Here is a 24,984-nt window from a genome sequence, read left to right as displayed (position 1 = left end):
CTTGTAAATAAAAATAAAAAGTTTCTGAGCACATTACATTGTAGTAGCTATTATTATTGAAATGACAAACTAGATTTTTCCTGTAAAAAAAAAAAACAACAACCTGAAATTTGTCTATGTTGTGACAGGTGCGGGTCGGCTGGAGTTGTGTTGTAGCCTTTTGGAAGGAGGACTCACTCCCAGTGTTGGTGAGAACATTAACATGCAAACTCTGCGGGCGTTTTGTCCCGCAATTTGCAGTGGCAAAACGTGCCATTCAGTTCTTCTTTGTTTGTTTTTATATGGCGCACTGTTTGCGTTCTGTTTACGCACAATTACTCACGTGGCACGCAAATGGTGACCGCAAATGGTGCTCATTGGCACGAAACGACCACGTTCGTGAAGCAGTCGTGGCATTATTTGATCATGCTGTGTTCCATGCCACAAAAGGCATCACCTATATAGCTTCATTAACTCCTATTTGCATGGGACCTACAAGTTGTTGAACTCCACAGAAGAAGCAAATAACACAAATAAATGCAAATCTATATTTTCTTGAAGTTAGGAGGCAATAAACTATATTAAAAAAAGAGTGAGTTGACTTTGTGGAAGAGGGAATTACTGACGAGAAGACATCACTTATTCTTTGTACACCGGCATTCATGCCTGCATAGTTTACACGTACTTTACACCAGTTTACTACCAGTTTTACTCATTGCATGCACAATTTTGTACCACTGTGGGGACAAAGTGTAATCACCCCTATACATTGTACTCCTACTTATTAACTCTGTTGCAGGCCTGCTGCAGGTTGTAAAAGAGTATGTGAAAATCCCAGTTTATGTGATGATCCGGCCTCGTGGCGGAGATTTCCTTTACTCCGACCAGGAAGTGGAAGTGATGAGGAAAGACATGGAGGTGATGAAGAACCATGGAGCAGATGGATTTGTGCTGGGAGTCCTGACGGAGGATGGGAGGGTGGATGCAGAGCTGTGCATGGAGTTTCTAGGTAATACTTGTAATGAGAAATATGTCCAGTTGTATGCTATTGAAACCTTACAATGACCAAAACAGTGTTCTCATCACAATGGTATTGTTCTACTTTTTCCTGCTGTAGCTGCTGCTCGCCCTTTACCTGTGACCTTCCATCGAGGTACTGTCAAAACTTCATTCAAAATAATATTTAGACCATATTTTTAGTAAAGATTAAATTAAAAAGTTAAAAAGGAGTTAAAAAAGGACTAAAAAGGATGTTCAAATAATGAATCACCCAATTGTACTGTATTTGTCAGCTTTTGACATGGTCCATGATGCAGCGGTTGCCCTGGAAACGCTAGTGTCATTAGGTTTCCAGCGTGTGTTGACAAGTGGCTGTGATAACTCTGCTCTAGAGGGACTCCCACTCATTAAACGCCTTGTGGATCAGGTATGTACTGTATGTATTGGCCTGTATTAAAGTCTAAAAATATAATGGACTACTAATGGCCCACACATGACTTGTACTGTTTTGTACTTCTTAGTTTACACACTTAAAGAGTTACAAACTGTTCTTAGTAGAACACTTTTCTTCATTCTTATTTAGACCAAGGGTGTTCAAAGTGTGGTCTGTGGGCTGTTTGCAGCCAGTAGCTTGTTTTTTTATTGGGCCGTACCACATGGTAGAAATGCAATTAAACAACAACAAAAACAGAGCTAAAGGCACAAGGTAAGTGTTGATACTGTTAAACAACACAAAGCTTTGTCTTTAATTATACTGTACATCTTCTTTAACTGTTACAAAACTTTTATGGGCATATCACCTCGTACTTTGGTATGTGACAAAAAAAACTATATTAGGAAAGCAGGAAGTGAACAAATGTAACAGTTACTGATTGTAAAAGTACCAGATGGAGGGGTAGGATTTAATAAGCTTTGCTTCTTCCTACTCCTTTTGGACATGTGGAACTGTGAACTGATTATGTGATGCATTCAATTGTAATCTGATGCATGTTTAAATGAAATAAAACCATTACCATTACAAAACATTTAAAAAAAAAACACAAATATATAAGTGCACCCCGCATCGTTTGACTTTTCAATATGTGGCCCTCTGTGGGAAAAAGTTTGCACACCCATGTTATAAAGCCTTTACTACCTGTGCAGGTATTTATTTAAGTTGCATTTTAACACTATCCACTGCTATACAAGTGTAAAAAGAAGTTGACCACTACAAATACCTGAGTGTACATTTCACACTTTTGATGGTTAGTGTAATGTTTTTTTAAGCTATTTTATCCCCTGAAGAAATTTGTTCACATTCTGAATTGCATAAACTTGATGTTCCAAGTTTACATTTTAATGTTTGTTTTCTGAACCCCCTCCAGGCTAAAGGCAGAATTATCATCATGCCAGGTCAGCGTTCGTTTGTTATGGAAGTAAAGTTGTATAGATGACTTGTATACGGTTGTGTATACATTGAATATATTTTATACAGGTGGTGGGATCACGGAGAGGAACCTTCAAAGAATTTTAGAAGGCTCGGGAGCTCAAGAGTTTCACTGCTCTGCCCGCTCCAGCAGGGATTCTGCCATGAAATTCAGGTTTGGATGCACTTTCTTATTCAATAGCATGAGAAATGGTCTCCAAACTTTTGACTGGAACAGTAATGATAGTCAGTTATCAGCTACATACATAACACTACAAGGTTTGGTGTATGCTTTATTTGTGCAGGAACAATAGTGTGACAATGGGAGCTTCTCTGTCAGCGTCTGAGTACAGCCTGAAGGTGGCAGATGTGAGCAAAGTGCGCACTTTTAATGCCATAGCAAGAAATACCCTGTGAATGAAAACCACACTGTTGTGACTGATAACTCAATGATACCTCAAAGGTGATCACCGTCTTTTATTGTAATGGTAAGTCCAGAGCAAGTTGGCATTATACAGTTGGCATAGATATTTGTTAAACATCTTTCGGTCAGTCTCTGACATACCGTGTCCAAAGTGCCGTCCACGGCTCATTCGAAAAATAGGATTTAGCAAGTAAATGAACAAAAAAAAGAACAGAAAAGAATAGCATAAATTTTAAATATAATGAGAAATCAACAAAATAAAGTTGGATTTTTTGGGAAAATTAGCTAAGGGAAAAACATTCATTCATTCATTCATTTTCTACCAGTTATCCTTACAAGGGTTGCGTCCTCGGGCAAGAGGCGGCGCACACCCTAGACTGGTCGCGAGCCAATCACAGGGCACATATAGACAAACAACCATTCACACTCACATTCATACCTATGGACAATTTGGAGTCGCCAATTAACCTAGCATGTTTTTGGAATGTGGGAGGAAACCGGAGTACCCGGAGAAAACCCACGCATGCACGGGGAGAACTTGCAAACTCCACACAGAGATGCCAGAGGGTGGAATTGAACTCAGGTCTCCTAGCTGTGTGGCCAGGGAAAAACATATAATTTGAAAATTAAGTAAAAACAATATAGGAGTCATAATATTACAAGAAGACAATTTCTGGAAGTATGCAAAGAAGTTGAAATATTATGACAACCTATATCACAAAGATACATTTTTTTTATTATATCTTATTATATCTACTGTATATGACGGTGATTTACAAAATATGAAAGTGGCCCTTTCATTTTTCAGTATGTGGCCCCTCCCCAGAAAGGTATTTAGGTATTCATAGCCTGGCTAAATTAAATTATTTGTGTTTATGTACACATTTGGGATATAATATGGATGGATGGATGGACAATGTGTTATATTTAATAACATAAATATTTACTGTTTCTATCAACACTGCTCCGTTTATTGTAGATGTTATAATTATTATTTCAAAATGGTGCCAAAGAATGTGTGTTTTTACAAAAATAGCAATATTTTTACAGTGTTTGCTGCTTTCACTTGCACTGTCATTTCTAGCAAGAAAATCACTCTCATGTTGTGGTTGTTTTCAGCCATATTCACAGAACCTTTACATTTGGTAGAGACAAACTGTGAAGCTCTAGTTTTATTTGTTGTAATTAAAAAAATTATAATTTTAGCTGTTTGTTGCATGTTTTTCTTTGATGTCTGCTTAAGAGCAGGAACAATATCGGATGTCGGTCACAACACAGTTTGACCCTCAAAGGCACTGTAACCAGGTGGATAAGGACTGGCAAAACAAACTAATAAACAAATTAACATAAGTATTTCCAATCCAAAATATGCCACTGAGTTGAAAAAAAAAATAGGTCATTTTCTTTGCAGCAGGTGAATCTGCGGTTGACACTACCGAAGCAAAACATTCTCCATTCACTGAACCAGTGATGTCACAAAACAAACAAAACCATCCATGGTCAAGGGGTGAAACACTGACAGGGCAGAGTCTATTACTTGATGAGCCGGCACTGATGGCAGCTTGTCAGGTCATTCTAAAACGTGACAGTGTTTGACAAGCATAACACATTTTTTTTATATGGCTGAACATTATAGTTCAGTGTCATGAGCACTTGTGACACTTTGAAAACGTTTTGTTTTTTCCTTGAGTGGGCTTCGTCATTGGCCTGGATGAGAAAAGACTAAACAAAAAGGCTGGTCTTTTTATTGTCTTAATATCTGATTGTATGTATAAATCTCAAGACAATATAAGACAATTTGACTTTTTCAGCATTTTTTTCTAAGAAAACAAGGCAATTATTGTGATGTGAAAAAGTGTTTGCCCTCTTCCTGAGTTCTTTTTTGCATGTTTGTCACACTTAAATATAGAAAAAAAAGTTTTGAAAGCTTTGGGACTCCAGCAAACTACAGCCAGAGCCATTATCCATGAATGGCGAAAACATGGAACTGTTGTGAATCTTCCCAGGAGTGGCCGGCCAGCCAAAATTATCCGAAGAACGCAGTGACAACTCATCCAAGAGGTCACAAAAGACCCCGCAACAACATCTTTACTGAACTGCAGGCCTCACTAGCCTCAGTTAAGGTCAGTGTTTATGATTTTATGATCATAAGAAAAACAGTGGGCAAGAGGAAAACTCTGCTGAACAAAAAAAGCATTAAGGCTCATCTGAATTTTTCCATAAAACATCTTGATGATCCTCAAGACCTTTGGGAATATACTCTGTGGTCTGACAAGACAAAAGTTGATCTTTTTGGAAAATGTGTGTCCCATTACATTTCACACTGCATTTCAGGAAAAGAACATACCAATAGTAAAATATGGTGGCGGTAGTGTGATGGTCTGGGGCTGTTTTGCTGCTTCAGGACCTGGAAGACATGATGTGGTAAATAAAACCACGAATCCTGCTCTCCAAAGTACTTGTTTTCATTTTGCCAACTGTTTTATTATTTATTATTTACAAACTGATTTTCCAAATTACTGTAATCAGGAAAAAGCCAAAAGAAACAAAGTGATTATTTACAAACTGGAATTTCTTTCTTTTTTGAAATTTGCTTAGCACATATATAATGTACTTTTTTTTAACCTTCTTTACAATAATTTTTGCTACAGCTGATGTTTGTGATATTACTGATGTAATATGTACATATGACATAACAAGCGTGGTAATCATCATTAAGGTCTGTGTTGAAATTCATATTATATTATTGTGGACTTTGATTATGTATCACATGTCCTTGAGGCTGCACATGCATAATGAGTCAACCAAGTTACAGGCCATGTGGTCGTTATCAAGTATGTAATGTAATGATTAACCATCAGGACCATCATACCGGTCAGTGAGAGATAGGATAAAGCTACTTCATAGTAAAGTTATTTCTGCACAGTCACACACACACGTGTGACTTTATGTTGACATGCACGTGTATGTTTTGCTGTACTTTATCATACAAAAAACATGGCACCACAACTGTTTTGTTCTTAATATTAATGGTTGTTTTCAGTCTAACACTACCAATATTTGTTATACAATGTGATTTTTGGATTTAAATAAAAGGGAGAAGGTCATCCCTAGGTAGTCTCCACAGTTTTCCGTATTGAAACCAACTTTCTGCAGCATTTATGTGAGGAGTTGAGTTGCCTCCTGATTTGAATCTGATGTGACAAGAATTGAAAAAAATGTGTACTGCGTGCAGAGAAGTGGAAACCCAACAGGAAAAGGGCGCTCTTAATGAGCTCATTCCCTCCCCTTTCCCAAAACACATTCCATTTAGGGGAGAAAGAGCTCACAAGCAGAGGCAAGTCCCGCTCTCTCTTTCATATCAATCTTTATGCAACCATCTCCGCGATCACTTGAACTTTAGACACATTTGTGAGTTGAGGAGCGTCCGTGAACTAACTGGTGCAAGCTGGATTTTCTCAGTGACTCTACTGGTGTTCTGTCCTTGGCCACACAAGAGAAGACTGCCTAACGCTAAAGAAAAACGAGGAGGATCATCATCAGATCATAGCATCAACGGGATTCTAGAGTTTACTAGACTATTTTGCCTTCAGTTTCAAAACCTCATGGCTTAAAGTCTCTCTGTGTCACTTCCTGCGATTGTCTTCCCATGCGTGGACAGGGGAGAGTGAGGAGCTCTTGAGTATACTCTGAGGAGGAGACATCTGGAGTTGACTAGTCTTTGAAGGGAGCCTGAGGCCATCTGTGTGGACCATGTGTGCTGCGGTCCTGGAGGAGTATTGTGGTTCCATCTTCTGGGTGAGTTCTGATTTTTGTTCCAGTGGAAGCAAGGGAAGGAAACAACTTCATGTTATCTGCTATGGAGTCATTGGCATGTTCTAATCAATACAAAACATCTACAGTACACTAAAATGGGACACAATACGTTCTATGTCTTTTTTATGTTTAATGTTTGTTTTTTTTAGATTCATTTTAATATTCTAGAGAAATTGACAGGGGTGTCCAAACTTTTTCCATTGAGGGCCACACACGCCAGGGCCATATTCTGTACACCAACACGTAGATTTGCTAAAACTTTATATATATATATATTTCCACAATTTTGTATTTTTTTAATATCCAAGGTTTTCAACTTTCTTAAAGAAATCAGAGTAAAGTATTTTCCTCATAATATTATGACTTCGTTCTCAGAATATTTTGACTTGATTCCCATAATATTAGAATGTTTGGACAAAAATTACAACTTTGCATGTTCAAATGAAATAAAACCATTACCATTATATTTGTTTCTCAATGCTGTGACTTAAAACGTTCTTTAATATGTCCACTCTACGATACAAAAATGACGTTATTTTTCCCTCATAATATTACAAGTTTATTCTTTTTTTCTCACTAAATTACGACTTTTTTTCCCCATATTCTTGTAAAATTGCAGTCTTTTTTCTTTTCTTGCTGTGTTTTTTTTTTATTTTTCGGCAATTTCAACTGTACATTTTACTTATTTATTTATTTTAATATGTTATGACTTAATTTCCATAATATTTTGACATTTTGTCATTTTGTTTTTGCTGTATTTTTCTTTTATTTAGTGCAAACCCAGGTAGTTTAAAAACAAAAACAATAATAATTTGGAATGTCCAATTATTATCGGTACCGATATTTATCGTGCCGATATCTTTCGATATCAGTATCTGATATCAGAATCTGATATCAGTATCTGATTTTTCCCGATCATGAAAACCGATGTGTTGATTCCACCACAGGGAATCATGTTACACATATCGGTAATGGTAATTTGGGAAATTGAGAGTTGGACAACAATTTTGACGGTTATCGTCAAAAAAGCCAATATCGGACATCCTTAATGGTAATCATTATTATAGCTAATATTTGACATACATATGTCAATTGTATCTGCATATATAAAGTATACAATATATATAGACAGTGTGATACAAAAATGAATTCATGGTATCTGATTTGAGACAGCAAAAGACCTAAACATGTGACTAGACAATAAAAGTACAGTCAGCCATGACTCAGCTTGAAGTCTAAAGAGTATAAAGTATAAAGTATAAAGAAGAAAACTCTTTATAATGATGATCTGGAAAAATGCTTGCGTCAGTACACACACAAACTCTGCATTGCAGTTGTTTGCCCATAATAAAATGAGTAAGGATTATTAGTTTAAGTAAATGGAAGTAACTAAATGACAATGTTCTGCCTGTATAACAGTGTGTGCTTTAATGTTAAATGAGGCTACACGATGACCTTAAATTGGCCATAGTAGCATAGTTTTAATTACATGTGGTGCATGTTGGCTTAGCATAGTTTTTTTTCTGTTTACATGTAATGTATACATGGATGCATGTTGACTTTTGCTGGCTGCAGAACTCTTCATATTTAGAGAGGGAGGATCCGGACCTGCCAACATGTGTGGAGCAGACGGTGCTGGTGTGGGTTCCTTTGGGCTTCCTGTGGCTCTGTGCCCCCTACCACCTGGTGGCTCTCTGCAGGAGTTCAAATAAAACAAAATACGTGTCCAAACTTTACCTCTGCAAACAGGTATGGCAACACCCAGACACAGAAGTCAATATTTGATTAACGTCATCAGCATGTCTATTTAGCCTCCTAGTATTTGATGAATTATAAATTGTTCGGTGCAGCATCTGTAGTAATACAGTCGCTATATCGGGCAAAACGTCACACGTTACAGGAAGTGAGAGATTGTGGAGGCATGTAGCGTGCAAAAAGGTTACACATTATAGGAAAATGTTCATGCATATTACATAGACCAGGGGTGGGCAAACTACGGCCCGGGGGCCACATCCGGCCCGCCAAGTGTTTGAATACGGCCCGCCCAATCTTTCCAAAGTATTTCATTTAAACTCAACATACAACCTGGCATCATGGCCTGAGCCAACCTTTTGATGGTTTTATCAATTTCGTTTTTTGACATGGTCTGTTGTTTACAAAGTGTTCCTGAAAAAAGGGACACAAGCACATAATAATAATAATAATAATAATAATTATTATTAGTATTATTATTATTATTATTATTATTATTATTATTATTATTATTAGATTATTAGATTATTAGATTATTATAATTATTATTAGAACTATTATGATTATTATAATTGTTATATTAATGCTAATTATTATATTAATTATATATAATATTATTGTTATATTTGCATATTTTACATAATAATATAATAATTATTATTTTAATATTATTGTAATTACTATTATATTTTATTATTTTTAAAATATTTAAATATAAATATAAAATAATAAATAATAATAGCAGATTGCATGACAATTTTACAGATACAATAATACCAGGTGGACTGTTACGTGTAAAATATATAGTCTGCCCCCCCCCGTAAATTTTGTCATATCAATGCGGCCCTCGAGTCAAAAAGTTTGCCCACCCCTGACATAGACACATATTATTAGTGTTTGTGTTATGAATGGATGTATTGTCTGTCCCCTCCAGCTTGTTGCAGCTCTCTTGTTCCTGACTGCCATTGCATCTCTGGCCGTCACTTTAGGAGAAGATTTCAGTCCAAACCAAGACCCACCTTCACCAGAGAAGAACCCTAGTGTGTACTATGTCAACCCCATCCTTTATGCTGTGTCATGGGTAGGATTTAGACATGTTTCACCACTCTGGCTTTCATCATGCACATTCTAACCTCTCCTATTATTTTAGGTCATAGTGCTGCTGTGCCAAGAAGGACTAAGAAAAAGAGGAGCAATAGATTCTGCCACTCTCTTCCTCTTCTGGTTTTTTGTAGTTCTGTGTGATGTTTTCCCTCTCCAGACTGTCATACGTGAAGCATTCAGGCAGGTAAGAACTGTTGGAAGTGATATCAAGTTGTAAGCATTTGGCACAAGCGCTTGCCAAACCCTGTTATTGAACTAGGGAGTCATCGCCGACGTGCCTCGATTCTGCCTCATCTGCATCTCCTTTGGGCTGGAAGTGATTGCACTCATCTTTTCTGTTGTGGCTGACATCTCTCCAGAAACTAGAGAGATTGCAAAAAAGGTATAAGCACTCCGGTGGAGTGTTTGTTTGCTTTTCACTCCTTTTATTGCTCAAATCTTCATCATCCATCAAAGTGCAGTTTTTTATCGTATCATTTCTTACAGAATCCAGAGGCAGGTGCACCATTTTTGAGCAGAATCACTTTCAACTGGTTTAATAGGTAAAACTTCTCACTCTGAAACCCTTACAAGCATGACATAATATTTTGACTTTATTCCTGTAATATTATAGATTTTTTTTCCTAACCTAATTGTCCCAAAAAAAATTCCAACTTAATTTTTCTTTGTTTATTTATCATAATCATGACTCTGGTCTTAGGAATGTTTTTTTTTAATTGGAACATTTTTCTCATTAGAATATGACTTTTTTTCTCTTAATATTGTGACTTTATTCTCATAAAACAACAGCTATTTTTTCCCTTTTTGCTGCTGCTGTTTTTTTTTATTTGAAAATAATTCAACTTTCTTAATGTACTTTTTTTTTTTAATTATGACTTTATTCCCACAATATTTTGGCTCTGTTCTCCAAACATTATAACTTATTCTGCCTGATTTCCCCCAAATTAAAACTGTATTCATTTTGTTCAATTTATTTTTTTCATTAATATTTCAATTTTCTGCTACAAAAATTATGTAATTTTTTATGTAATATTACAACATTATTCTCATAATAATTCAAGGGGGGGCGCAAGCATAGACACTAGTAGATTGCAATATCTTGTCATATATTTTTTTTGCTCTGCTTTTTTTAAAAGCTCATCTTTTCTCTTCCTCGTTGACCCAATCTTGTGTATTGTCCCATCTTAAATACACACTTTCACCTTGCGCAGTTTGGTTTATATAAATAAACAAATAAAATACTCATCAGCATGGTATTTTAGCCATACAACAAGTGACAGCATTTTTCTGATTTTTTACACCATTATATTTAAAAGCCGTCTTTCGAAGAAATACTTGGTACTCATGTAAATATCCCCAAAATATAATTAATGTAAATTTCTAATGCCTGTATCAAGTTATTAAAGTCAAAATGAAAGAGGTAGTCATTATAACACAGTGCATTATGTAAAGTATAACATTAGATGTCTGCTCTGTCTTGTTCTCCCCAGTATGGCGATGAAAGGCTACAGGCGGCCCCTGGTTCAAGAGGACATGTGGGCGCTGAATGAGGTGGACAGCACAGCCTACATCAGCGAGAACTTTCAGCACTTCATGCAACTGGAGTTTGCCGCTGCTCGTCAGCGGTACCAAAAGGCGAAAAAAAAGATTTTAGAGAAATCACCGAATGAGGCTTTTCAAAATGGAGTCTCTTCTGGTCTGGGGAAAGGTGTCAGTCAGGATGTGTTGATGATGGTGAGTATGCAAAAAAAAACCAAAAAAAACACCACAGTCAGTCCACTTTTCTTGTAATTGATTTTATTTATTGATCCTCTGCCTGGTGCCATTTTCATTATCATCGTTTTTTTTTTATTAGGAGGAAAGAGGCAAAAAAGAAGCCAAAAAAGAAAAAAAAACTAAGAAAAAGAAGGAAGAAGAAAACTATCCTAACTCGTGGCTCGTACCCACCATCTACAAGACATTTCAATGGGTTCTGATTGAATCGGCCTTTTTTAAGCTTCTGCAGGATCTGCTGTCATTTGCCAGCCCTCAGCTACTAAAGTAAGTCTCTCTTTAACATTCATTCATTCATTTTCTACTGCTTATCCTCACGAGGGTCACGGGGGGTGCTGGAGCCTATCCCAGCTGTCTTCGGGTGACAGGCGGGGTACACTCAGGACTGGTCGCCAGCCAATCACAGGGCACATATAGACAAACAACCTCTCTTTAACATTCATTCATTTTCTACCGCTTATCCTCACGAGGGTCACGGGGGTGCTGGAGCGTATCCCAGCTGTCTTCAGACGAGAGGCGGGGTACACCCCGGACTGGTCGCCAGCCAATCACAGGGCACATATAGACAAACAACCTCTCTTTAACGTTCATTCATTCATTCATTTTGTATCGCTTATCCTCACGAGGGTCACAGGGGGTGCTGGAGCCTATCCCAGCTGTCTTCGGGCGAGAGGCGGGGTACACCCTGGACTGGTCGCCAGCCAATCACATGGCACATATAGACAAACTACCTCTCTTTAACATCATAAATGTAAAATACATACACCATCCCATGAGATTTTTTTAAACATATATGTATATGTGTGGCACGGCGGTCTAGTGGTTAGCGCGCAGACCTCACAGCTAGGAGACCAGCGTTCAATTCCAGCCTCGGCCATCTCTGTGTGGAGTTTGCATGTTCTCCCCGTGCATGCGTGGGTTTTCTCCGGGTACTCCGGTTTCCTCCCACATTCCAAAAACATGCTAGGTTAATTGGCAACTCCAAATTGTCCATAGGTATGAATGTGAGTGTGAATGGTTGTTTGTCTATATGTGCCCTGTGATTGGCTGGCGACCAGTCCAGGGTGTACCCCGCCTCTCGCCCGAAGACAGCTGGGATAGGCTCCAGCGACCCCTCGTGAGGAAAATGAATGAATGATTTTGCAGTTAACAAATCCTTCAAGTACAACACTTCCCGGCCCCCTGTGCCCCTTCTGCTCACCTTAACAAACTTTTTCCAATTTCTGAAAGGTGCTCAAGCTCCCCTTTAATTGCATTTGACATAAATCACATCGACACAATTAGTGGTGTACATAAAGCGGTGCTATAGTGCCATACCTTTATCTTTGGCCTCTTTCTCCATTCTTTATGAACAATCTGTTTTGTCCACCCAGGTTGATGATTTCCTTCGTTCAGGATACAAACAGTTATGCATGGGAAGGCTATCTATATGCAGTATTACTTCTCGTCGTGGCCCTGCTGCAGTCTCTGTTCCTGCAGCAGTACTTCCAGCGCTGCTTTGTTCTTGGCATGAAAGTCCGGACGGCTATCATGGCTGCCGTTTACAAAAAGGTAAAACAAACAATGGCACTGTTTTGAAGTGAAATAGTGATGCTCAGGTTTTACTATTTGTTCTCAAGGCACTGGTGGTCTCCAATGACACACGCAAAGAATCCACAGTTGGGGAAACCGTGAACCTGATGTCCGCTGACGCCCAGCGATTCAACGACGTCACAAACTTTATCCATCTGCTGTGGTCCTGCCCTCTGCAGATCGCCTTGTCCATTGTGTTCCTGTGGCAGGAACTTGGACCTTCCGTGTTGGCTGGACTGGCAGTCATGGTGCTAATGGTGCCAATTAATGGACTGCTGGCCAGCAAGGCCAGAAATTTCCAGGTTAGAAACAGACACATGTAGCCAAAGTCTATAACATTTCATATTCACAGTCTTATATATCAACATCACTGCTGTAAAAATATACATTTTTATTTTTCAACCTTTAAAACTATTTCTGTCTGAAATATACATACCAGATTTGCTTAAAGGACAATGTGTTTATATAGTATAGCAAAAGTATTATCACATATATATATATATATATATATATATATATTTTTAAATGCACACCTTTTTTTTTATTTAAATAGCAAGACACCATTGCTAAAAACTGTAAAAGTTGGGAAATTTTGAATGGGAAAATTAGCGCTATCTGATGGACGAATATAAACATTTATAATATTTATAAGCCTGTAGTCCAAATTGAAATCTTAAAGGGGAACTGCGCTTTTTGAGGGAATTTTGCCCATCATTCATAATCCTTATGTGAAGCATGAACACATATTTTTGTCCCTTTTATGTGCATTCTAGCACAAGCAAACAAACTAATATGAGCTAGCAATAGTTTAATTCATATTGAATATGCATACAATCACAACATAATTCACAATTCTGCATGTCCAAGAAGGAGTAGGAAGGAGCAAAGCTAACAGTGGACGCTAAAAAAAAAAAAAAAAACGTCCAAGAAAACCAACAAATGACATCTTCTTCTTTCCTTTCAGATAGAGAACATGAAATTCAAAGATAAGCGATTGAAGATTATGAATGAAATACTCAATGGGATGAAGGTGAGTGCGCATCTCAAACACATTCATAGAATTCCAGTAATAGCTTTCACTAACGGTATGATTGTTGTCTCTCAGATGAGGCAAGTCAGCTAAAGCAATCAATGCACCGCAAGGGCGAAATCGAAAGTAGCAATAAAAATATTTTTCATAATGGAAAGCTATTTGTTTACATAACGCTTGGGTGCACACAGCGCAGAACTTTTCTTAAACTCTTATACTAGAAGGATGAGAACTGAACAAAAGTCAGGAAGTGACCCTTTTGAAATAGAACAGGAAATCCTTGGATCAAAAAGCAAGAATAAAGAGCTTCAGAAAATGCTAATCTTTCGGAGGACCTTCTTTTGTGTACCCCACCACATGAAAGCATTGTTTAGATACGGACTGTGGTTTTATTTTTAGATTTTGAAGCTGTACGCATGGGAGCCATCCTTCCAAGCTCAGGTGGAAGACATCAGAGGCCAAGAACTGAACGTCATGAAGAAGTTCGCCTACCTCACGTCAGTCTCCACCTTCATTTTCAGTTGTGCTCCAGCTCTGGTGAGTCCACTCAAAATATTACATCCCAGCAGAAGGTAAAAAGCATGGATTATTTTCTCATACTGTTTTTGTCTTAGGTGTCTTTGGCCACGTTTGCCGTGTTTGTCGGCGTGAGTTCGGACAACTTGTTGACCGCTGAGAAGGCGTTCACGTCCATCTCTCTTTTCAACATACTCAGATTCCCTCTCGCCATGTTGCCGATGCTCATCGCAGCTATTGTGCAAGTAAGTACACAAAGTCATTTTGACCCCATTTGTCCTAAATGACTAATTATTGTGTTATTTAACATTCTAGACCGCAGTGTCCAGAAGGCGTCTTGAAAAGTTTTTGGGAGGCGAAGACCTTGAAAGTGATGTTGTGCGACATGACCCTAGCATCAGTATGTTCAAATAAGAAGCACTTTAATCTTCTCTGATTGCCACTTTAAATCTATTCTATTCTTTTTAGCTTCCGCTGTTAGCGTGTCCCATGGTTCCTTTTCATGGCAAAAAGATGGCGAGCCCCTGCTTAAGAAGTATGCTTTACATGAAACACAATACAACACATTTATACTGTAGGAACACTAATTAATTCTGACCTATATTTTGCAAGTGTGTCTTTGGAAATCAAGCCTGGGCGGCTGGTTGCAGTTGTGGGAGCTGTCGGCTCGGGCAAGTCTTCTCTAATGTCGGCCATTCTGGGAGAGATGCACAGCACCAAAGGATTCATCAATATTCAGGTAGAACACAACTCAAGCCTCATTGGAAATTCTAATTCTAACGCTGTAGTTGGGATAGCAGTGACAATTGGGAAGTAGAATCAGAATCAGAATCAGAAAAGGTTTATTGCCATGTATGATCAAACACATACTATTTGTTATATTTGTTTTGGTATAGTAGGTGCAGACACATCTATTAAAAAAGAATGAAAAGTACAAAATATGAAAAATACAAAATATACAGAATAACAGTATAAATATATGTACACAGTCTGTTTTTTGTTGTTATTCCAGAAGTGCAGTCTGATTGTTTTTTCCTAAAAGTCCAAACTGGGCGTTAATGTAACGCATATCGTGAAAATGACTAGTAAGACTCAAGTGTGATTATTTAATTTGAAGTATTTTACAGAATATTTTTCTTTTTTTGTCTCACATTTGTTTTTCAATCTCATTGAAACAATACCATAACATTGATGTTTTTATATCCATGTTAGCTTGTGATGATTGGTGTGGTGACTTTAGTTGGAGTGGTTTCTTTCTTCTGTACTGGATGATGTACAATAGGATGACTAGTAATGAACTGGTTGCTCTTGGCACGTGGTCGGATGCCTCAAGCTGGGTGAGGGTGGTTGGATGTGGTGTGGTTTTTCATTCTGGTAGACAAGGAATAATATATGTTTTGTTGGGATGAGGTTGGAATCTGGGTGGTTAGGGGGGTGGGACTTATAGGTTATCACATGGTTTGTCTGGTATCAGGCCAGGTATCATGCCCCCAAGTGTCCGTATCAGCCCAAGACCGAAGGTACTGAGCTTATTATCACGTACTATTTAATCAAAAGACCATTTTGTTTCCAGAAAATGTTCAGTTTATTACATGTATTATATCTAAACAGTGTAAACACAACAATTGCAAAAATATTTCAACAATAATATTTTATCAACAGTCTTATCTTATCAATGTCTGACAATCAAAGTTCCATTAATCAAGTTTGGGTTTTTTGGTGACTGGAGAAGCACTAGGCACTAAGCACTCGTGTGCTGTTCTCTGATTGGTTGTTTCACGGGCACGATACCAGAGTAACTCACGCTGTGAGTGGACAACTACGGGGGCTGATACTGGACATGGTTAAACTCTATATTTTATCAGTATCACTGCCCTGGGCTTTGACACAGTATCATTTCGGCCTTTTCTCGTATCATTCATGGGCGGTTTCTAGGGTACAGGGCCAATTAATACTGTAGTATTTATAGGTTATCACATGGTTTGTCTGGTATCAGGCCAGGTATCATGCCCCCAAGTGTCAGTATCACATTCCAAAAACATGCTAGGTTAATTGGCGACTCCAAATTGTCCATAGGTATGAATGTGAGTGTGAATGGTTGTTTGTATGTGCCCTGTGATTGGCTGGCAACCAGTCCAGGGTGTACCCCGCCTCTCGACCGAAGACAGCTGGGATAGGCTCCAGCACCCCCGTGACCCTCATGAGGAAAAAGCGGTAGAAAATGAATGAATTAATGAATAATTCTTTACAAAGTTTATACATTTGGCTCCATGATAGAAGAAAAGGAACTTAGTCAAAATTGTCTTTACAAGAACTTTAAAGCACTTTTTGCTACTTTTCCAGGGTTCTCTTGCCTTTGTACCACAGCAAGCATGGATCCAAAATGCCACTTTGAGGGATAATATCATGTTTGGCTCTCCCCATGAGGAGAAGAGGTTACAGGAGGTGATCCAAGCTTGTGCCTTGGCTCCTGATCTGGAGCTTCTTCCTGGTGGTGACCTTTCCGAGATTGGAGAGAAAGTAAGAGAGTGATTTTCTGATTCATGACAGATTTGTGTTGCTTTGTGTGCCTACTGCCCTGTGTAAACATACTGGATAATGTGTGTACTCGGTAAACATTGTCGTCGTTAAACATTTGTGGCGGCTGTTCAACAATCAAAGCACACTGAAGTAATGTCCAATAGTGCCTGTCTTTTCAAAACAAACATGCATATACTGTACAATATAAAGGATACCATGGCTTTTAAAAAATACATCCTTCCTCTTTCTTTTGCTAGGGTATCAACCTGTCAGGAGGTCAGAAGCAGCGTGTGAGCTTAGCCAGGGCAGCATACAGCCAGGCTGATATTTATCTGCTGGATGACCCCTTGTCTGCTGTGGATTCTCACGTGGGGAAACATCTTTTTGACAAAGTGATCGGACCTAATGGACTACTCAAAGACAAGGTGTGTGGATACAAGGTTGAAATACTTCAAATGTTCTACAAACAGACTGCACGGCGGTTGAGTGGTTAGCGCGCAGACCTCACAGCTAGGAGACAAGGGTTCAATTCCACCCTCGGCCATCTCTGTGTGGAGTTTGCATGATCTACCCGTGCATGCGTGGGTTTTCTCCGGGTACTCCGGTTTCCTTGCACATTCCAAAAACATGCTAGGTTAATTGCCGACTCCAAATTGTCCATAGGTATGAATGTGAGTGTGAATGGTTGTTTGTCTATATGTGCCCTGTGATTGGCTGGCGACCAGTTCAGGGTGTACCCCGCCTCTTGCTCGAAGACGGTAGAAAATGAATGAATGAATGAATGTTCTACAAACACTCAAATGAATAACTTGTAAATGTATGACTAAATACAGAGTCACAAAATGAAGTGTGAAATTGGTTTTAAAGCTCCAATTTTCAAATGAATGGTATTTTCTGTTTGTTTTTCCCCTGCTGAAGTCCAGTGTGTTTTTGTTTATGCAGACTCGTATCCTGGTGACTCATGGAGTGAGCTTCCTGCCTTATGTGGATGAAATTGTTGTCTTGGTCAATGGAGTGGTTTCTGAAGTTGGATCCTACAACAGCCTCCGTGCTAGCAAAGGAGCCTTTTCTGAGTTTTTAGACACGTATGCCAAAGAGCAAAACAATGCTGCGAAACCTGAGAGAGGTAATTGAGGCTTCCCACGCTATTAGTCGTATGGACTACCTGTATTTTATTATGTACATACATTATCTAGCAAAAGATATTGAATGCATTTTTTCAGTTTGCGGTTCGAATTTGGTGGCTTCACTTTATAACGTTTTTTCAAAATATATATTAATAAATTAGGCTGTTTCAAGCATAAAAAAATGTGAAATTAACTAAAATATACACAGTATATAAGGCTTTCAGAACGTGCATTCAAAGAATGATACAGTATGTAGGGGCTTGTTCTCTGCTTAGTTTCAGCCCATTATACAATGAACCACGGCTCCCCAGTGCCGGCAGCACTCATGCATCCCCTGGCCATGACACTACCACCATCATGCTTGACCATGTTGAATCATTTTCAGCAGAGAGTAAATCTATACTGCTATACAAGCTGAATACTAACGACTTTAAAGTATATCCAAGGTTTATTTCTATTTTATCGTCCTTATGAAATTTGAGGTGAAAGGCTCAAGAACAATACCTGAGCACAGTGTGATTTTATCCAGAGCATGACCAGAGTGTTGCGGAGGAGGAGATGATTCCTGAAGGAGATGACGCCCAACCTGACTCCCCTTTGGAAGACACTGTCACTGTGACTCTAAAGAGAGAAAACAGCATCCGTCGGAGTCAGCGCAACAGCAGGTATAAGATTACTGTGGAGGGCGATCACACTGTTTCTGGATGAGACTACTGTAAATTCTAGTGTATAAGCTGCCAGGTTTTTCTTAAACTTGGAACCCTGCGGTAGCACGAAGGCCACACGGTCAGGTGGTCGGGAAAACCTGGGTTTGAATCTCCGCTTGGGCATCTCTGTGGCAGGAGCCAATCATGAGTTATCCACGTACAACAAGCTTGTCAACCCATTGGAAATTGCAGGAGGTCATTATATATAACATATATATAACAATTTAACAGTCTGACTCATGGTGTCATCTTTCAAAGAACACTTTACGAGCCACATTAAATTCATCACACAGCAACTTAAAACTCAAAGAGTGTACTTGACAAATATGCAAACATGTATTAATATAGGTTAAAATGAAAAAAACATATACGTACATTTAAAGTTTTCCCATCAGGCATTGAGTCTGAGCAACTTATTCATTGGGGTGCTGAAATGACTTCAGCCAACCGCTAAGTTTTTGGCTCCTCTGGCTCCAGCTGGTGGACAGCTCGTGGTTTTTCATTTTAAAGTTGTATTGGTACATGTTTTTTTTAATAGTGTTAAGTTATTGTGTGATGAGTTTAATGTTGTTTGTAAGATGAAATTGTGAGTCAAACTGTTATATTGAGTAATAACTTTCTGCAATTTCCAATGGGTTGACAAGCTCGTCATGAGTTTTTTTCCATGCCTCATGATTGGCACCTGTCAAATAAAGAGCTGACTGGTCCTCATGGACTGGTGCATGCCACGATATGCTGTTTTATGACGTGGACATATGCAGCTAAAACACCTGTGTATTTGTTCAAATCAGTTTTTTTTCCTCTAAATTTAGTAGGTGAAGCTAACACACCAGAATTTACGTTACTGTGGACTTTTCCAGTTTTAGAGTCGGGAAAAACAGTTCTACAAGGAAATCCGAAAGTGAAACAAACAAAGGCCAAAGGCTCATTGAGAAGGAAACTATGGAAACAGGACAGGTAATTTAAGATGTGTTTTTTTATGGTTGGTTTCAATTACACAAATACATCAAGGAACCATAATTGGTTTTTTTTGTGTCTTTTATTCTCCAGGTGAAATTTTCAGTCTACCTCCAGTACCTGCGTGCTATGGGCTGGGGATATACCACCATGGTCTTCCTGGTGTACTTCATCCAGAATATTGCATTCATTGGCCAGAATATTTGGCTGAGTGATTGGACTGATGATGCAGTGGAGTACTACAACCGGACATACCCTACATGGAAGCGGGACACCAGGGTGGGGGTATTTGGAGCTCTGGGAGTGGCTCAGGGTAAGTGTACATTCTACAGTATTATTTTGTAATGGCTAACTTTTAAGAGAGCGGTGCAATCTCATCTATATCTTTTTATGGCAGGCCTCTTTGTGTTTCTTGGTACACTACTGCTGGCCAACGCCTCGGTTGCGGCATCGCAAATTTTGCACTCAAGGCTTCTCAATAACATACTGCGTGTTCCAATGCTGTTCTTTGACACCACACCCATAGGAAGGGTGGTCAACCGCTTTGCAAAGGTTGGACTCATTCTGCAACCACGCGGTTAAAGAAAATTGGACTTCATTGTATTTCATTTCTTCTGCATTTGTCCAATATAGGATATATTTACTGTCGATGAAGCCATCCCACAGTCGTTCCGCTCTTGGCTCCTTTGTCTTTTGGGTGTCCTGGGGACACTCTTTGTCATCTGTCTGGCCACGCCTTTCTTCATCATTGTCATCATTCCACTGGCTGTTGTGTACTTTTTTGTACAGGTAAGAGGGATAGATTTACATTTGATGAATGGAAGTCAATGTAAAAAAAAAAAAATGTAATATGAATCTACAGTTCATAATGTCCGTGTCTAATGAAAAGCTTGTTTTTATAGGAAAAAGTAAATTTTGTTGTTCCTCAGAAAAACTGAAAAATTAATAATAATAATACATTTTATTTGTATAGCGCTTTTCAAGATACTCAAAGACACTTTACAGAAAAATGAAGTTGAATAAAGCAAGTAAACAGAATAGAAGACACACCAAAATACAGCATTCATTGGTTAATACACAGTTAAAAGATGAGTAAAAGCGGGGCGGGGCACAGCAGTCAGATATAAAAAGTTAGACATTAAAAACAGATTTACTGTCAAATTACTGTATTATAGTCTTTAATTACATTTTTAGTATGTTTTTTTTACCTGTTGAGGACAAGGACAAGTATTTGTCAAATATTTTCTGTCAGGAAAATACAACAAAATGAGTATTGTGAAGCACACAAGTGTATTCATGTCGAGTATGATAATTTGGTACATGTTGGCAGGTCTGCACTAACATTGAAAGTAATCTTGCTCCCCACTACTTGAGATACACTTTATGTTTTATGTTTGGTCTTCAAATACCGTATTAAATTTATGGTATTGAATTCAGCTCTGCTAGTACCACGCCATGGAATTGTCATTTGGCAGACATTGCAAGTAGCTGTCTGACTATTTTCATTTACAATGCAGGGATACTTCAATGACATGGTGTTGTTTACAATTAGCACTTCTGTAAAGATTGTGTAGGCTCTTAAAAAAAAGGCAAATCAGATCAGGATAACTCTATTTTAATGCAAAATATTTTTTTTCTAAAATAAGCTGTTTCCAGATGATTTACTGTTGTCCTTTGTCCCTAAGCGTTTCTACGTAGCGACGTCAAGACAGCTGCGTCGGCTTGACTCGGTGTCTCGCTCTCCTATATATTCCCACTTCGGCGAGACGGTGTCAGGCCTCTCTGTGATAAGAGCTTACGGCCATCAAGAAAGGTTCCTCCAGCACAATGAAAACACCATTGATGAGAACCTAAAAACCGTCTACCCGTGGATCGTGTCTAATAGGTCAGAGAGATAAATGACATTTTAATTAACTTTATCTAATTGTGTTGTTAAATGGTGATGTCTTTGTTTCATCTACAGATGGTTGGCTATTCGTTTGGAGTTTCTGGGCAACCTGGTGGTGTTTTTTGCTGCTTTGCTTGCCGTCATTTCCAGGGATACTCTAGACAGCGGCTTGGTTGGCCTGTCTATATCTTACGCCCTTAATGTCAGTCTCTGATGCACTCACACAGTAATGATGATGGGAATGAGCCATAGTGATATCAACTTTTTTTTTTTTTGTCTGGAACTTGTAGGTCACCCAAACCCTGAACTGGCTCGTTCGGATGTCCTCAGAGCTGGAGACCAACATTGTCGCAGTGGAGAGAGTTAGTGAATACAGCGTCATTGATAATGAGGTATGCAAATATGAAAGTATTTTAACAAACTATCATGGCTATATATACTGTACATACCGCACAATTATTGATTTTATTGCTCAACAATTATAGCCGGGGTGGCACGGCGGTCGTGTGGTTAGCGCGCAGACCTCACAGCTAGGAGACCAGGGTTCAATTCCACCATTGGCCATCTCTGTGTGGAGTTTGAATGTTCTCCCCGTGCATGCGTGGGTTTTCTCCGGGTACTCCGGTTTCCTCCCACATTCCAAAAACATGCTAGGTTAATTGGCGACTCCAAATTGTCCATAGGTATGAATGTGAGTGTGAATGGTTGTTTGTCTATATGTGCCCTGTGATTGGCTGGCGACCAGTCCAGGGTGTACCCCGCCTCTCGCCCAAAGACAGCTGGGATAGGCTCCAGCACCCCCCGCGACCATCGTGAGGAAAAGTGGTAGAAAATGAATGAATGAATGAATTAACAATTATAGCCCAAAATGTTACTGAACCTGAAACCTGAAAATACGCAAATAACTGAAAAATGTTTTTCGAATTTCACGTTTACTTTCATGTGGTAAAGTGAATGAAAAAAAAGTCAAAAAAAATGTTTTACAAAGTTGACCTTTGCTCAAAATACTCACTTGCACTGCATGCTCCTCCTTATTATGACATCTCTAGGCAATGTGGGTGACGAACACTCGGCCTTCAGAGAAGTGGCCTGAAGAAGGCAGAGTTGTTTTTGAAAACTACAAGGTCCGTTACAGACCTGGTTTGGACCTGGTCCTGCATGGCATCTCCTGTGACATTGGCAGCACAGAGAAGGTTTGTTTGTGACTTTAATGTGGAGATGCACTATAAATATACTGTATATTGATATCCTTTGTCATAAGTATTCTTACAAATTTACCCTATTCTTTGCTTAGATTGGTATTGTGGGCCGCACTGGAGCTGGGAAATCCAGCCTGACCAACTGTCTCTTTCGAATCATTGAAGCTGCTGAGGGTCGTATCCTCATCGATGATATTGATATTTCCAAAATAGGCCTGCATGATTTAAGAAACAGACTCACCATCATACCACAGGTACACACAAAAACACTCTAACATAAACAGTCTATACAGAACACTGACTTGTCCGACTGTGTGGACGTAGGATCCAGTGTTGTTCTCCGGAACCTTGAGGATGAACCTCGACCCATTTGACAAATTCAGTGATGAGAACATCTGGAGAGTGCTGGAGCTCTCCCACCTTAAGGAGTATGTGGCAGGGCTGCAGGAGGGATTACAGCATGAGGTTGCAGAGGGAGGAGAGAACCTGAGGTAGGTCTGACAAATGCATACTCAAGTCTTAAGCATTTCATTGATCAATCAGCAGTTAATTCTGTGCGTGTGTTTTGCTTTTTTTTTTTTTGCCTTTTTGGCAACACAAATTTAGAAAGCTTGGGGATCACGTCTAACAGCTAATTAAGATTAAGATTAAGATATGCCCTCGTGAGGAAAAAGCGGTAGAAAATGAATGAATGAATATGCCTTTATTCGTCCCTCAGTGGGGAAATTTGCATTACACAGCAGCAAGAGTACAGAATCAGTTAAGCAGTACAAAATACACAATATAGAAAAATAAACAATATAAACAACCCAAGTATTAACAAAATCAACAGTTTTTCCCAGAGTTATATACAATACAGTATGTAGATAATATGAAACGAGATGAGATATATGACCAGTCTACACACTGAGATCTTGCTAGTGAGTTAATATGAGGCGTTATGGAAATACTTCACATAGAGCTTAGTATATTGCATTTAGAGCCCTTAATATTGCACATGGAGGTTGATCAGATATTGCACAGTGAATGGAGTCTGGAGTAACTATACTGAATGTAATTGCACAGATGTACATATAGGTGTAGAAGTCTATTGGGATCGCCAACAGCTGGTCCCTACTGTAAACAATAGTGTTTCGGCGCGCGGTCGAAAACATTGTCGAAAAATGTCGAGAAATGCCAGCTCAACACTATCACTATGGTGGACAGTTGAACTGAGTATTTACGAAGCAGCTCCTTTAAGAATAACTTAGAAAAAGAATAAAAAGAAGAAAAAAACTCAGCAAAGAGCGAGAGCTGCTGTAGCAGGCTGCCACTAGAGCGGCGCCAGAAGCAAGAAAGTGCATTAGTGCATAATGCGGTAATGCTTCTCCATTTAATGTGCTTATGAAACCCAAGGCAAAGTTTGTAATTGCATTCAAATGTAGACAGTTAAAGCTGCAAAAGGGGCATTCATTGCTTTTTTCCTACATTTTCACTTCCCATATATTCAAATTCTGGCTGTCCTAATAACTGTTTATACAATGAAGCATGGGAGTTAGAACCCGGCCCAGGTTATTGCCTAAAGTAGCCTAACAAGCATCCGTTTATGTGCCATATCTCAACACACTTGCAGCGTTGGACAGAGGCAGTTGCTGTGTCTAGCCCGTGCACTGCTCAGAAAGTCCCGCATATTAATCCTGGATGAGGCTACGGCAGCTGTGGACCTGGAGACGGATAACCTGATCCAGACCACCATTCGGAAAGAGTTTGCACACTGCACCGTCCTCACGATCGCCCACCGCCTGCACAGCATCATGGACAGCTCCAGGTAGGATTCTGACGTTTTCACTATTAATTATATTCAAAGAGCAGAGCGCTAATAAGATTTGTGATTGGCCAATTATCTGTGATCTTCCTGCACAGGGTGATGGTGCTTGATTCCGGTAGGATAGTGGAGTTTGATTCCCCGAGTAGGCTGCTTGAAAAACAAGGACATTTCTATTCCATGGCAAAGGATGCTGGGATAACACAAGCAGAAACCACAAGTCTATAATTTCAATGTTTGTTGGAGTATTTTTTTTTGTTGTAGCATAAATTGGTTTTGATAAATGATTTTAAAATGTTGCACTGTATTGTATGTTGATAGAAATGTTTGTATCTAAAGCAAACACAATCACATTCAATGTGTAAATAATGTTTGTATTTAAACAAATGTGAATAAATATTTTTCCAAATGG

General features: G+C 38.9%; 2 protein-coding genes across 6 annotated transcripts in view; both read left to right on the top strand.

The window, feature by feature from the left end:
• Positions 1–4,901, top strand: part of cutc (cutC copper transporter homolog (E. coli)) — a 5,290-nt gene extending 389 nt beyond the window's left edge. The window contains exons 3-10 of one of the 3 annotated variants that reach the window (XM_058059174.1): positions 129–188; positions 779–988; positions 1,097–1,132; positions 1,272–1,405; positions 2,343–2,370; positions 2,453–2,558; positions 2,689–2,752; positions 4,717–4,901. In XM_058059174.1, the coding sequence (XP_057915157.1) occupies positions 129–188; positions 779–988; positions 1,097–1,132; positions 1,272–1,405; positions 2,343–2,370; positions 2,453–2,558; positions 2,689–2,752; positions 4,717–4,731 (653 nt within the window). In that variant the 3' untranslated portion in view covers positions 4,732–4,901. Of the gene's footprint in view, positions 1–128; positions 189–778; positions 989–1,096; positions 1,133–1,271; positions 1,406–2,342; positions 2,371–2,452; positions 2,559–2,688; positions 2,872–4,716 lie in introns of those variants that run through there. The other 2 variants (XM_058059173.1, XM_058059172.1) reach the window with 2 other exon arrangements.
• Positions 4,790–24,984, top strand: abcc2 (ATP-binding cassette, sub-family C (CFTR/MRP), member 2). Of its 3 annotated transcripts, none has more exons than XM_058059159.1 (33): positions 4,790–4,930; positions 6,469–6,605; positions 8,199–8,372; positions 9,310–9,456; positions 9,526–9,663; positions 9,739–9,861; positions 9,966–10,021; positions 10,970–11,213; positions 11,335–11,519; positions 12,626–12,803; positions 12,872–13,126; positions 13,789–13,854; positions 14,254–14,391; positions 14,469–14,615; positions 14,686–14,770; positions 14,839–14,905; positions 14,983–15,109; positions 16,714–16,890; positions 17,148–17,315; positions 17,833–18,016; positions 18,547–18,682; positions 19,585–19,681; positions 19,775–19,994; positions 20,079–20,233; positions 20,315–20,470; positions 21,367–21,566; positions 21,645–21,771; positions 21,860–21,961; positions 22,619–22,762; positions 22,864–23,022; positions 23,093–23,259; positions 24,381–24,575; positions 24,671–24,984. In XM_058059159.1, the coding sequence occupies exons 2-33, from the start codon at positions 6,561–6,563 to the stop codon at positions 24,798–24,800; spliced, it is 4,692 nt and encodes a 1,563-aa protein (XP_057915142.1). In that variant the 5' UTR covers positions 4,790–4,930; positions 6,469–6,560; the 3' UTR covers positions 24,801–24,984. The 3 variants fall into 3 exon arrangements, with proteins under 3 accessions (XP_057915142.1, XP_057915143.1, XP_057915144.1); XM_058059160.1 differs by lacking the exon at positions 4,790–4,930 and adding an exon at positions 5,491–6,144; XM_058059161.1 differs by lacking the exons at positions 4,790–4,930; positions 6,469–6,605; positions 8,199–8,372; positions 9,310–9,456; positions 9,526–9,663 and having other exon boundaries at positions 9,784–9,860; positions 9,964–10,021.

This window comes from Doryrhamphus excisus, chromosome 20 (assembly GCF_030265055.1).
Source record: "Doryrhamphus excisus isolate RoL2022-K1 chromosome 20, RoL_Dexc_1.0, whole genome shotgun sequence".
NCBI lineage: Eukaryota > Metazoa > Chordata > Actinopteri > Syngnathiformes > Syngnathidae > Doryrhamphus > Doryrhamphus excisus.
Note: the sequence above shows the minus strand (reverse complement) of the source record. Positions and strands in the feature narration are given on the sequence as shown.

What these genes read in the sequence shown, in the direction of transcription:
- abcc2 (XM_058059159.1), top strand. Translation starts at nt 6,561, where the DNA reads ATGTGTGCTGCGGTCCTGGAGGAGTATTGTGGTTCCATCTTCTGG. An exon ending in GTCAGGATGTGTTGATGATG is followed by an intron (nt 11,214 to 11,334) that starts GTGAGTATGCAA and finishes TTTTTTTATTAG; the next exon opens with GAGGAAAGAGGCAAAAAAGA. An exon ending in GACTCACCATCATACCACAG is followed by an intron (nt 23,023 to 23,092) that starts GTACACACAAAA and finishes GTGTGGACGTAG; the next exon opens with GATCCAGTGTTGTTCTCCGG.